At 43.6% G+C, this 11,792-nt stretch overlaps 1 protein-coding gene across 1 annotated transcript; it reads right to left on the bottom strand.

The window, feature by feature from the left end:
• Positions 1-5,262: 5,262 nt before the first annotated feature.
• On the bottom strand, positions 5,263-11,546 carry LOC115474597 (C-X-C chemokine receptor type 4-B-like). Its single transcript, XM_030210125.1, has 2 exons — positions 11,283-11,546; positions 5,263-6,931 (listed from the first exon to the last, which is right to left on the bottom strand). Exons 1-2 carry the CDS (start codon positions 11,289-11,291, stop codon positions 5,864-5,866), a joined length of 1,077 nt encoding a protein of 358 aa, XP_030065985.1. The 5' UTR covers positions 11,292-11,546; the 3' UTR covers positions 5,263-5,863.
• Between the last annotated feature and the right edge of the window lie 246 nt (positions 11,547-11,792).

Below are 11,792 nucleotides of genomic sequence, written 5' to 3'. Positions count from 1 at the left end.
GCAATGTAAACGAGAATTCAGGAGGGGGCCCAAGCCCACATTTTGGGAGTCAGTTGTTAAAGTAGCCATGGGGAGGCCTACTTTAACAACTGGCTCCCAAAATTCTTAAAAAATTAACAAACGGCTCTCGCGAGCCCGTGAGAGCCCGCTCCAGCACACCCCTGGAAAGAGACTGCATGCTTTTTACCCAGGAGATTTGCACTGATTATCAGAGAGCAAACACACACTTTCGCTTTGAAACTTGCCAAATAGGAGGCGGTAAGAGCTCTGGTTGTAAATGGCCGAGCGTCAAATTTTTAAGTAACATGCGGCCATTTGCTGCCTCTATTTGGAAAATGCCCTTTTATACACTGCGGTAAAAGGTGGCCTTGGAGCGTGGGATAGCCACCTCGGGCCATCTTTTACTGCCACTTGGTAAAAGGACCCTAAGATTGTTAAAGTGCAGAATTCGTTAATAGATCCCCATACATGAAATGGGGCTTGGGGGAAATAACATACATTACTGCATGTTAGTAAATGAATCATAATGAGTCATGAGTCATTAAGAATAAGTTGATAAAATCAGTCAGATATTAACACATAGGATCTCTCTCTCTCTCTCTCTCTGTATCTATATATACCAAAGTTGTCTAGCAACGTAACCTAGTGGTTAGAAAACAGTACTGTAGAACTTCAGGCCCATCGGTATTTCTCTCCTCAAATTACTATTTACTACTACTACTATTTAACATTTCTAGAGCGCTACAAAGTGTACGCAGCTCTGTACAAACACAGAAGAAAGACAGTCCCTGCTCAAAGAGCTTACAATCTAATAGACAAAAAGTAAAGCATTTAAATTTAAAATATTTAAGCAGTCAAGCACAAGAGAACAGTCACAGAAGGACAGAAGATGTTGAAGGGTGGTCAGTGTGAATAGGTGTAACTCTGGTTGGAGTTGTGGGAGAAGGTGATAGAAGAATAGAAATGGGTGAGGTAAAAGTAAAGAGTGGGTTGATAGGGAGGTTATATAAGACATGTCACTCTAGGGGTGGGTGGGTAGAGGGGTAGGGTGGGCGGGACTAAGTCTAAAGCAGGAGAAGGTATTCTCTGCAGCCTATCTGTGAGATGGAAAATGCTCTCTGAAGCTGCTGCTATAAGTTGTTAGTTTTCTCTCCCTGAAAGAGATCCAATTCAGTTATTACTGTTCTCCCTTTGGTCTCAAGTCGGCAAAAGTGTTGTGCTCTCCAAAATGGTGAAGTAGCTGGAGTTATTCATCCTGTGGCAAGATTCTCTCACCCCCACCCCACCTACTCGCCAGTCCTCACACAGATACACATTATTTTTTGCTATGTACTTAAATAGCTGTGCCCTACAAATGTTTATATTCAGGCGTGTTCATATACTTCTTAAAGCAACTTCTACAGAGTTACCAACTCATGACATCACTTTATTGCTTGTCTGTCACATTTTCACTGCCAATTAAATTTTTTTTATGGACATGTTTGACTATTTCCAATTTATCAACCTAGATGAAGAACATAGGACAAGAAGCTTTGGTGTTGCTATTCTTCAATTGTAGATATTAATGTTGGAATATTCAAAAGTTTTTCTGTTAGTTTGAAAGTCTAAATCTTTTGCAGGTGTGGAATATATATGCTTTTTTAAAAAAAATTCACATTTTCTCCCCTTAAAAAAGTTATAGGGCGCGTTTTTTAAAATTTTTGATTTAGTTCATATTAAAAAATTATTTTCATTGCAAAAATACAAGAAATAGTGATTTTTAAAAAAAATAGAGTTTGCTCTCCTAGGGCCCAGTTTACTAAGCAGCGTTATAGGCGCGTTAATGTTTTTAACACGCGTTAACCATGCAGGTGCCTACAAGATCCCTATAGGCACCTACATGTTTAACGCGTGCGCTAAGTGTAGGCGCGCTAAAAACCCTAACGCACCTTAGTAAACAGGGCCCTTAGGGGCTCTTTAATAAAGTGGCGGCAGGGCACAGATAGCGTATGGCAAAACAGCACTACCGCTGGACATGCCCAGGTGCCCTGCGTCATTCGCTGCACTAGAAAATCATTTTTATTTTCTAGCATGGGGATGGGGAGTAGGCATTCCTGGCAGTAATCAGGCAGTAGGGCACATTGCTGTGCACTGCCCGCTTACTGCAAAAGTAGCACAGTGGTGTAGCTATGTGGGGCCTGGGCCCCCCATAGATTGGGAACTGGACCCCCTGCCAATGACTCACTCGACCTCTCCTCCCGCCGCCAACCTGCCTACCTTTGCTGGCGGGGGACCCAGTGGCGTACTAAGGGGGGGCGGTGGGTGTGGTCCGCCCTGGGTGCACGCCGCTGGGGGGGGGGGGGGTGCCGCATGTCTGTCGGCAACGCTCGTTCCCTGCGCCCTCTGCCCCGGAATGGGTTACTTCCTGTTCTGGGGCAGAGGGAGCAGGGATCGAGCAAAGCTGGCAGGCGCACGGCACCCCCCAGTAGGTAAAAATGCACCTGGGGGGTGTCGTTTCACCGGGGGGAGGTGTCCGTCATTTCACCAGGGGTGGGGGGCTGCGCTGCCCCGGGGGGGGGGGGCGCATCGACGATCTGCCCCGGTTGTCAGCCACCCTAGGAACGCCACTGGGGGGACCCAACCCCCCCGCCAGCCGAGGTCCTCCTCGCAAAGGCTTCCTATTCCTTCTGTTTCTGACGTCCTGCATGTTGTACGTGCAGGACGTCAGACCCACAGAACGAAGCCTTGCAGGTTAGCTGATTGCAAGGCTTCATTCTGTGAGTCTGACATCCTGCACGTACACCCGCTGATTTTTTTTTTTTAGCTCTAGGGGCTTGTTTGGGAGCAGAGAGTAGGCGTGCCCCATGCTAATGGTTTAGTGCATCTATATTGCCGCACACCAACCAATTAGCACCTGGTTAGTTCGTGTCAGTAAGCGCGCAAGTTCTAATGGCCACAAGCTGCTTTGGAAATTAGCGTTTGGACATTAACAGAAAAAATGGAAATGCAGCCATTCTACAGCGGGGGCGTAGCTACGTGGGGCCACAGGGGCATGGGCCTCCGTAGATTTGGCCCTGGCCCCCCCTACCGCCAACTTCTTCGACCCCCCTCCCGCCGCCAACCCTCCCCCGCTGCCGCTGTCGCCATCGGGTACCTTTGCTGGCAGGGGTCCCCAACCCCCGCCAGTCAAAGTCCTCTTCTCTGGTGCGGCCACGTTGCTGATCTGCAAGGCTTCTGTTTCTGAGTCTGACGTCCACTTAGTATAAGGACCCCTGAATTTGTCAGGTGTGATGTGTCATTGTTTTTTGATTTAAGATCTGCTACTGGGATTCCTGTGCTACCTGGAAGTGACTGGTGTTAAATAGTATTACATAGCCCTTGAAGCAGGCCCATGAGGCAAAACACAAACTGAGTTGGGATCTTTTCTACACAATAAAGCCTGCATCAGATTTGGAGATGCAGTTTTGAGTTCACATGTTTTCACTGTGTACGTATGATGTTGTTGGGAAATTTTAATCTAGCTATGTATGAAATCAGTGGCACAGCTAGGACTGAATGGGCTCCGTGTGAAAAAATTAAGATGCCCCCACCCTCCTATAAAGCCATCTCTCCCATAGTGGTGGTGGAGAAACCCCTTCAAAGCTCCAGTAAACAAACCCTGCAACGAGCAAACATATACCTGATTTATATAGAAGATCTGTCATAGTAATAGAAATTGAAATGCAAGATATCAGGGATGCACGTTTCCTAAAGCTAACATAGTACAACCAATAAATTCCAAAAATAATACTTTTTTCTTCCTTTGTTGTTTCTTTTTCTGCTTTTCTCAACTCTTTCCAAGGTCTCCTTTCATTTTGATATTTATTCCGTTTCTGAGTCCATTATCTCTCTTTCATCCCTATCCTTACCTCATGTTCAGCACCTGCCCTTTCAGTCTCTCTATCCTTCCTGTATCCAGCATCTCTTCTCTCTGTCCCTGTCCCTCCACTTATCCAGCTTTTCACTTCCCTTCCCCTCCTTCCACATTCCCCACCTCAGGCCCAACACCTTGTCTTCCCCAGTTCTCATTCTCTTTCCTCTGACTCAACCCTCCCCCACCCCCAAACAGGTCCAAGCATCTTTGTCCCTCTCTCCCTTCCCCTAGAATGTCTAGTATCCCTCTGCAGGTCCTAGCATCTTTCTAACCCCTCCTCTCCCCCCCACCCCACAGGCCCCAGCATTTCTCACCCTCTACCCCCAGTAGTTTGCATTAAAAGATACACAGGGGAACCAAATTAAAATAGGTAAACGCTGATATTTGGATTAGTAAGGAAAATAACAAAGGTATCTGTTCCTGCTCAGATTTTGACATTGGTATCACACAAATTAATTTCAAATGCGCAGTGAAGACAATGCATGAAAGGAACTGTGGGTGTGGAAAAGTGAGATCAGGTGCTTAGTAAACTTCAGAGAAAAGGACATTTGTACAGAATACTGAACTAATTTGAGGTTCTTACCCTCTGAGTACCAAAACACAAGAAGATTCAGGTGATGGAAAACCCCAGTGCTCCCTAGTGACTGAAGCAGCGTGCTACTCACATAGAAACTTTGACCGTGTAACAACTCTCAGCTTCTTCATATTTCAAGACTGGGCAAGCTAAGAGCACAGCCAAGGAAGGCACCAGAAGGGGGCACAGCCAGATGTTGAAACTGATGTGAAGCAAGCATTCAGCAACAAGCATGAATCAAAGTTACGATGAAAACAAAACAAAGACCAGAAAACAAAAGTTCAGTAATGTTTTTATTAACAAACTATACATTTTTTTTTATCAAATCCTGGAGTGAACATTTGTCATTAAATTGGAGCAAAAGAGATTTTGGATATAAACATCCTCATTTACAACAAAATTAAATAATAGGTATAAACTACACAGATGAAAAGCATCGCAAAGCTTAAAGCATTATAAAACTGTGTAAAGATCATTTCTGTACAAATAAACAGTGAGGTCCTTTTACTAAGCAGCGGTAAGGAATAACACGTGCTTTCCGTGGGGCGTGCTCAGGCATCCCGCTGTAGGTATTGGCATCTGCGCATGCTTCCCACATGCTAAAAAATATTCTATTTTTTAGCGCTGGGGTTGTGTTTGGGGGGGGGGGGGGGGGGGGAGAAAGTAGGCATGCCCGGAGCCAATTGGTTAGCGCAGCTTCATTGCCACGTGCTTGGTTATCGCATGAGCCCTTTCTGCCTACTAATTAGGTATCAGTAAGGGCTCATATGCTAATGGTCATGCACTAATTAGGAAATTAGCATATGGCCATTAATTGAGGAAATGAAAAAAAAAATCAGCCATTTTACAGCTGTGCTAAAAGTGACCTCAGCATGCGGGGAACCCACGCAATAATCATAGAACAGGCCAACTTCTAGCTCAGCTTAGTAAAAAAGGCCCTAATATTTTCTTAAACTGTCATTCACTGAATGATAAGTGCTCAGTTGGCAGTTATAAAGTCTGTGACACTGAACATATTATACATATCGACAACATGAAAATTTAACACACATTCATATAAATAACTTCAGCTTGATTTTGGTAACTAACGGCAAGAGTGTCCCAAGCCAAAATTGCGCCTTGTGTGACACGCTGGCCTGGCGTGATCATTGCGTCACAGCCACTGTAGGGGAGACAATGGGTGGGGAGCAAATTTTGCATCCCCCATCTGCTGTGCGTCCTGTGTGGCCACACAGGTTAGACATCCTCGGGATGGCTCCGACTAACAGATGGACAAACAAATACATTCTACCTGAAAAATGGCCCTATATGGACCAGTCTCTCTAGTTTTTTGAGCCAGTGCATTAACTAGGAAAGAACAGTGTCTCTGTTGATAGGAGGCTAGGAAGCAGGTTGTGTTAGCTTGAGTGGAAACTCGATGATTCCGATTCTGTAGAAACGGAGGAGAGCCCTCCTCGCTTTTTTGACAGTATCTTGAGGCTTGATCCCCTGCTGACCGAGCTCAAAGCATTATGGGCAGACATCTTGAACTTGGCACCAAGAAATGCATACAGAATTGGGTTCAGGCAGCAGTGGAAGAAGGCTATGGCTTCTGTAATGGAGATCCACCTATCTAGATTGTCCTGCAAGCGGCAATTAGAGTTGATTGCGCCAAGCAGAATTAAAGTCTCCACGACAAGACCAATGTAATAAGGCAGCAAGCAGGCAAAGAAGGCGAGGATAAGGATGACGGTGGTCTTCAAAGCTTTGCGCTTCTGGTGTCCTTTGGAGTGTGACAACTTGGAAATGATAATACAGTAACAGGTCAAGATTATGAGACCAGGGACAATAAATCCAACCATAATGTGAAGAATTCTGAAGCCAGTTTCCCATTTAACTCTATCCTCAGGGTAGATATGATTACAGACATAACCTCCTTCAATTTCACTAACTGTAGAAAAAATCAAATCAGGCAGTGACAAAAGCATGGCCGGGAGCCACACGCCTACGTAAATAATTTTTTCAGCTAACAACTTTCTTGTCCCCTGGCTATTGGTTGCATGAACTATTGCCAGGTAACGATCTAGGCTTATGAATGCCAAAATCAAGACAATGCTGTACAGGTTGATGGTGTAAATGCCATTGATGCCTTTGCACAGAACATATGGAATCTTGAAGTACCAGCCCGCCGCTGCTTCCACAGACCAGAACGGCAGGGTGAAGACAAACAGGAGATCAGCCACAGAGAGATGCAACCTGTACTTGTCTGTCATAGTCCTTGATTTTTTTTGGTAACCCATGACTATGACAACCAATCCATTGCCGATTATTCCAATCACGAAGATAATGGAAAATACGACTGGTAGAAAGATCCGATTGAAATTGGTATGTTCTTGTCCATAGCATGGCTCAGGTAAGTCATCAAAATCCCCAGATCCCATGTCATCTGTACTGTTATCCAAGGGCACTTCTATCACGTCAAAAACCTGAGGGAAATAAAGAAAACATTACAGAAACGTACTTGTGGCAAATTCATCTAGGCCATATATTTTGCCCATATTTAGCTATAATTCTGGAATGTCACAAAATCCACAAAAGGTGTGTCTTTTTTAAAACACCTGTATTTGTTCATACCGGAACTGCCGAATGCCGTTACGGTACTATGTAAGCCACATTGAACTTGCAAATAGGTGGGAAAATGTGGGATACAAATGTAACAAATAAATAAATAAAATTGACATTTGTCGAAGAGAGAAATTCAGATTAGCAAGTTAATATTTATGAGCAGGTAATTTATAAAAGTACCCTTTTGCTAAGCTAAAAACATATGTATTTCCTCTGCTTAAATACTTTCATAGGAATCACTAATTAGAGTTTTAAAAGATAATTGAAACGTGACCTGAAAATAAGATTTAGATTACCAGCAGAGACCAGCAAAATATGTGTGGCATTCACACTTGCCCCCTAGCGATGGCACTGGTATTGCTGTCACCTTCCTCCAGATGGTGTTGTGCTCCTACAACTGTCTCTTCCAACCTATGTGGGATGATCCAGCTGTTTTCTAGTTCCACCACCCCATGTGGGTCAGAGGAGGGAGCTGTAGGAGCATGGGGACAGTAGGAAACAGGGACAATGGTGTCAACAGTGTTGGGTGGGAACTGCTGCAAATATTTGGCAAGTACTAGGACCCTTCTAATCCCAGCTTGCCACAGAAGAAGTTTCTTGTCAGGGTGCACAGGAGCGTTCCACCTGGTTCACTTATCAGGCAGTGGTGCCTGCATGATACATATGATGACATGGTTCCATTCCAGTTCTTACCTTGCTCTGACATTTTTAGAAACCTTTCCATCCCTGTTTAGTATCTCTAAAGCATTCCACTTTGGGGATTTTAACTAAAGGCCTCTAAAATCTCAAGGGGAGTCTTTTTCTCTTGAAATCTGAGAAACAATCACACAGATAGCAAACATCCACTCCTGCCCCGTCCATTTTGGCTTAGTTTCCTGGTCTGCATAATTAGACCACAATACTCATTGATTTAGTTCCCCATTTCCAAGCTGGCTACACCGAATCTGGACTAGCTTGCTGCACAACTTCTGACCGGTTCCTTGTTAGAAAGCTGCATGGGAACGGGGTTAACGGGAAACCCGCAGGGATCTTGTCCAGGTCCATGGGATTCCTGCAGGGTTCCCGTGGAAGTTTAGTGCCTACCTATCTTTTCCTTGTGCCATGGTGATTAAAATAGCACTAAAAAAAAATAATAAGTATGACTGATAGCTTTGAAATCCCCACTGAAAGGGGAAGTTATCAACAACATGGGCTACTGTTAAATTTGGTTATTTTACCACAAGTCTGGTTATTTTAGCCCAGGGGACAGGCAGGGAAGGAGAAGATTCCAGCGGGGATGGGTGAAATTTCTGTCCCCGTGCAGCTTTCTATACCATATACATTATTAGACCACACCTACAGTTTTATTTTCAACTAGCCACATGCTTTTATTTATCCAAGTGCCTCTGTGCTATCATCTTGTCTGACAGTTGTCCCTGCTACGAGTTCCCTCGGATGCTTTTAAGATGTTTCTTTGTACCAGTTAGTGAATGGTCATTACTGCAAGCTAACTGGGTAGCAAATGGATACAACAGAAGCCTTTACTACCAGTAAATGCTGCCATAGTAATTTTAAAAGTTGGCCACATACTAATGGCCAACAACAACAAAAAAAGTAGCGTGGCCAACACAACTCTTCCAAAAGAACAAAGATGATCTCAAGCAAAAAGGTCTTTATTGACTCGAGTCATTGATTAATAAAGACCTTTTTGCTTGAGATTGTCTCCTTGCTCTTTTGGAAGAGTTGTGTTGGCTACACTACTTTTTTTCTTGCTGGTTGTTTGACTGTAGTAGTGTCTCATATCCCTCCACTTTTGTGATCTGTTCCAGATACTAATGGCAACATCAGTACATGACAATTAATATATAAAAATAGAAAACTCAGGGTTTTTACAGCTGTGATAAAAATAGGTTTAGCACACGGGACAGACCCGTGTAACGGCACGCTAAGGCCTATTTTTAACCGTAGCTTAGTAAAAGAATCCCCTGTGTTTGTACCTGAGAAAATGGAGGGTGAAGTGACTCGTGCAAACCCACAAGAACATCAGTGGGAACTGAACCCTGGCTTCCCTGGTTCTCAGCCCATTAGACTACGTCTCCACTCCATTAAAGACGTTTCCATTTGTATTCTGCGGACATTATTTCATATTTCTGTTGAATGCTCTACTGTGCTGTTTTAATGTGTACATTAACAACATTATCGTATCACTGGAATTATTATAATTGGATTTGCCTATTTCCTAATTGCCTTAGGGACCCTTTTACCAGACTGCGGTAAAAGTGGCCTTACTGTGTTCTTAAATGCAAGTCATTCCTGCACACTAAGGCCATTTTTATTGCCAGGGTAAAATGGCCGATTTTTGTTTTTTCCCTATTAATGACTATGTGCTAATTTTCCCATTGGCATGTGAGTCCCTACTGCCACCCATTATGTAGGTGGTAAGGGGTCATGTGATAAATTGGTTAGTGTGTAGCAATGTAGCTGTGCTAACTGATTAGCGTAGAACGCGCCCACTCTACGCCCCCAGTGCTAAAACATTTTTTAGCACACGGGTAGTGTGTGCCAATCCCAAAAGTACCATGGCACTCCTGAGCATGCCTCCTGAGTGGTGTAGAACGAGTAGAAGTGAATCGATTTTTTTTTTATTCGTTCCAAAAGTACAAAGACTGGGGATGCTCGAGGAAGTTACATAGAAATACTTTTAAAACAAATAGAAGGAAATATTTATTTTCACTCAACAAATAGTTAAGCTCTGGCACTCTTTGCTGGAGGATGTGGTAACAGCGGTTAGCATATCTGGGTTTAAAAAAGGTTTGGACAAATTCCTGGTGAGAAAGTCCATAGTCTGCTATTGAGACAGACATGGGAAGCAACTGCTGGCCCCAGGATTTGTAGTATGAAGTGTTGCCACGATTTGGGTTTCTGCCAGGTACTTGCGACCTGGCTTGGCCACTGTTTGGAAAACGGGATACTGGGCTGGATGGACCATTGGTCTGACCCAGTATGGCTACTCTTATGTTCTTATGATAAGGCATTTTTTTGCTACGCTAAGCATGCAGTAGTAAAAGGACCCCTTTATGTTCTAATTCTGTTATTATGCCGACATTTGATCCTTTATTATAGTCATACTGTTAATATAATTTAAGCTGTCTGTCAGTCTGCACCTGCTGTAGATTGCCTTGGCTGAACCTCTTCATAAAGACAGTTACTAAACCTTAATGAATAATGTATGAAATGTCTGTGGCCATTTTTATTCCAGTAGAAAAACGGCCTTAGATTCTTTAAGAGGCGGGTGAGGGAAGCCCTAGCACACAAGCCGTCCCGCCACTTTCAAAATAAATGCATTTGGCTGTACCGAGGGGTGTGGCAGTAGTACAACAGCAGAAGCACCACCAGGAGTGAGAGTGAAAGCAGATGATACCCAGTTTGCTAACTCACACCTACACTGGTTTCCTCTAGGTTTTCAAGCACCAGCTCTCTGATCCTTTTAGAACAGGGGGACATCATTTCTCTTTTGTTAACAAAGCTGTAAATAATTGCTTTGGACAATAGGGACCCCGGGAGAGGTGGTCTCAGCTCTCCATCTGCTGTGCTGGAGGAGAGGGAAAGAAACCCCTCTCTAGGACAGAACCACAATATAATCACAGATACCACATTTGGCGGCTGCTGCCAGCTCATCTTCAAAGACAAAAGTGAAGACACATTTTGACTTTTGATAAAATTAACTTCTAACCAATGAATTATAGTTTTCCTTTTCAGTGTAACATACAGTCGTTCCATTCGTATGCACAGCTTTGTGCTGGAAAACCCCACAGAAGTATGGTTACTTTGCCCAAAAATGAGACCGTGAATAAAAATGAACTCTAATCATCAGGATACCTTGCAATTTCCTTCTGGCTCCATGCATTTTCTTTCTCGAAAACCAACAAAGCACTGCACAAGCTTTTCGCTAAGACAAATATGGTCAAACATTTAGAAAACGGATTTCTGTGCTCCAGACTTATTCCTCTTTTTAGGGCGTCTTTTACTAAAGATTAGCGCGCATTATCTGCAGCAGAGCCCGTAGGAATAAAGCGGATCCTGTGGCAGGTAACACGAGCTAATCTTTCGTAAGAGACCACCCCCCCTTAATTTTCAGCATTCAAGTAACACATAAAATATCTCAACTTCCCGAGAGTAACAAAAGTCTCCTTAAAAAGGAATGCTCTTTCAACCCTGGCGACCTGCACTTACCGTGTCCATTTTGCAGGGCTCGTGCTCAGCTTGCAACTGTGACTGTTCTCTGAAGTTTCTGTCTCACTTGGCTCTTGCTTTTATGAATCTCAGCGGCTCTCGGTGGCGCATGTCCCTTCCTTGTTCTTCCACCCATTGACGTAGGCTTCAGGATTCACACTGGTGCACTACAATAGACCTGCAGTTTTTTCTGTTAAAAACCACCTCCTGTTGTTTATCCTGCAGCTGGTGGTGGCTGTTAAGGATTTTTTTTTTTTTGTTGTTGGTTGCTTGGTTGAAGTTAGATAACCTTCAGTGAATGAGTGTTTTGGAAAGGACCTAGAGCTTTTTCAAAAATTTCCAAATGTGCATTCAGAGTTTCCGGTGAAGAAAGAAATGAGGTTGCTTCAAAGTAATACATAGAACTACAACAAAACAACAGAAAGAAAAACCAGGTGATACACGTTTTATTGGACTATGTTAATATATTTTCGACTAGCTTTGGAAGACAGAACCTTTTTCTTCAGATCA

Source organism: Microcaecilia unicolor, chromosome 7, assembly GCF_901765095.1.
Source record: "Microcaecilia unicolor chromosome 7, aMicUni1.1, whole genome shotgun sequence".
NCBI lineage: Eukaryota > Metazoa > Chordata > Amphibia > Gymnophiona > Siphonopidae > Microcaecilia > Microcaecilia unicolor.
The sequence above is the reverse complement of the archived record's forward strand: the minus strand, read 5'-3'. Positions and strand labels throughout refer to the sequence as shown.